Below are 2,110 nucleotides of genomic sequence, written 5' to 3' on the forward strand. Positions count from 1 at the left end.
GCTTAACGGTTGCTGTTAACCGGTAGCTGTTAAACTAATTTAGCCGGGACACGCACCAACAAGCAGTTACCATGTGAACTGCTTGTACACTGAGGAGCAGCGAACTGCTTGTGACAAATATGAACTGCTTTACTCGCCTGCAACATCTACTGCTTTCCGCAAAGTAAATATTACACATACGCACGGTTGTCAAGTATGCTCTTATTTATTTGTTTTAATATTTATGTGTGTTTTTTTAGAGTAATTTATTTTCGTAATCTCAACTGTTAATGCTAAATGTTGTTTCCATACCCACCAATGCCAGTCTCACTCTCAATCAAAAATGCCCTCTTCGGCTGCTTTGACAACGAGAGATTTGAGGCCCTCGGTGACCTCGACGCCGACTTCCGTAATTTGATTGGATGGCAGGAAGAAGCCAAATGTGCCCTTATCACGCAGCTCCACAGTGCAGGTGAATGGTATATTTTTAACTCCATAAGCCCAGTCTTTGGCCGCACCGGAGACGGGGTCTGCAATGAATGCGGAGGGAAGGTCAATAACATTTTTGATATAAAATACTTAAAGCACACACAGTGAGTGAGTGCGAAGTACTTACAGTTCAATAACCCGCTGGCACCATAGGTAAACTCCGAGCCATACGAATCGAGCGCTCCCTCGGCAAAGGCGGCGGCAATGCGCATCATTTGATCATAGTTGGGCGGAAACTCAGTGTTCGAGTGTCCATACGGCAGCAGAATATACTGACCATAGGCATGGAATGCCATGTACGCACGTATGTAGCCCTCATCGAAGGAGCTAACGAAATCCTGCAGCTGCAGTATCTCAATCTCTGTGTTCGGCTGCTCGCCATTAAACCAGTGGTCACAAGGATCTTCGATGCCCCAGCCAGCGCCGCTCCAATGGAAATCAAAGTTGCGATTCATATCAATGCCGTAACACAGACCAGAAGAGTTCGAATAACCATTGGGCCGGCGATTCTTGCGCCACAAGCGCTCCACTTCGTGTGTGTACACAAATCCATCTGGATTCACCATGGGCACCACAATCCAATCGTATTCCTCGGTCAGACGCTGCAACTCCGCATCGTTCGAGTTGATTAACTGATTTAGGATGTAGGTAACAGTGGCCGATGATATCCATTCCATGGCATGAATGTTGCCCTCAATTAAAATGGCTTTGTTGCCCTCACGCTTCGACAGACGCACGCTCTTGATGGGTCGCCCCTCGTAGGAGTGACCTATGACCTTGCAGTCGAGATAATCATGAGCAGCGCACTGTTCATCCACCCAGTCATAGATTTTATCCAACGGATGATACGTTACCCAGTCCATGGCCGCATCTGGATCGTAGGCTGACTCATCCAGCAAACTAAACAAAGAAAAGTTTTGCCGTTAGTTTGTTAAAGTTATCAGCAGAGCGAGCTCTGAAACTTACGCTTGCAAATCCTCAATGGTTATCTCGAATTCAATATCCAAATAGTGCAGAGTTGTCTCAAAGGCTTTCTGATGTGCTGGGCCCACAACGACTTCATAGCTGCGATTGACACCGCCAATATCGTGCAGCATATGAATCTAACAAAAATTGAGAAAAATTAAAACATCAAACAAAACGAATTCGAGAGTCGTGCGCGAAAAGTTTATTACGTGTATGTGGTGATGAATCTTTTTAAACTCCTCCAGCTGTTCGACGTCTCTTATAAAAGCTTTGTACACTTTAAAGTTGTCGTAGCGCGTGGCCATTTGCTTTCTGGCTGTGGCCAATACGACCAACGATAGCAAAGCTATCACTAATGCTGACACTTTCATCCTGGCTTCCTTTTTTAGTTCTTTCACTTGCCTCGTCTGTTTGATTTGTGAAACGTTCGCACGTTCACTGTACCCTGGACACAGTCAGCACACGGCCTTTTATATCGAGCACTTGGCTCTTGTGTCCGATTAGCCATCAAGTGCACACTCCAAAAGCCAGCCAGCTAAGCAGTCAGCTAGTCAGCTACTCATCTAGTCGGCTGGCAGGCTGAAAGTGCAACGACAGTCAGTGTGTTATCTAATAAGTTATTGATAGTGTAGGAAACTTTTTGATCAATCATCTGTTATTCTTGTGAATTGCACTG

The 2,110-nt window shown here is 45.5% G+C and overlaps 1 protein-coding gene across 1 annotated transcript; it reads right to left on the reverse strand.

Annotated features, from left to right (window-relative positions):
* Positions 1–244: 244 nt before the first annotated feature.
* LOC133844065 (zinc carboxypeptidase) lies at positions 245–1,887 on the reverse strand. The gene is made up of 4 exons (XM_062277892.1): positions 1,644–1,887; positions 1,435–1,571; positions 596–1,368; positions 245–509 (listed from the first exon to the last, which is right to left on the reverse strand). Exons 1-4 carry the CDS (start codon positions 1,803–1,805, stop codon positions 313–315), a joined length of 1,269 nt encoding a protein of 422 aa, XP_062133876.1. The 5' UTR covers positions 1,806–1,887; the 3' UTR covers positions 245–312.
* Between the last annotated feature and the right edge of the window lie 223 nt (positions 1,888–2,110).

The sequence above is a fragment of the Drosophila sulfurigaster genome, chromosome 3 (genome assembly GCF_023558435.1).
Source record: "Drosophila sulfurigaster albostrigata strain 15112-1811.04 chromosome 3, ASM2355843v2, whole genome shotgun sequence".
Classification (NCBI taxonomy): domain Eukaryota; kingdom Metazoa; phylum Arthropoda; class Insecta; order Diptera; family Drosophilidae; genus Drosophila; species Drosophila sulfurigaster.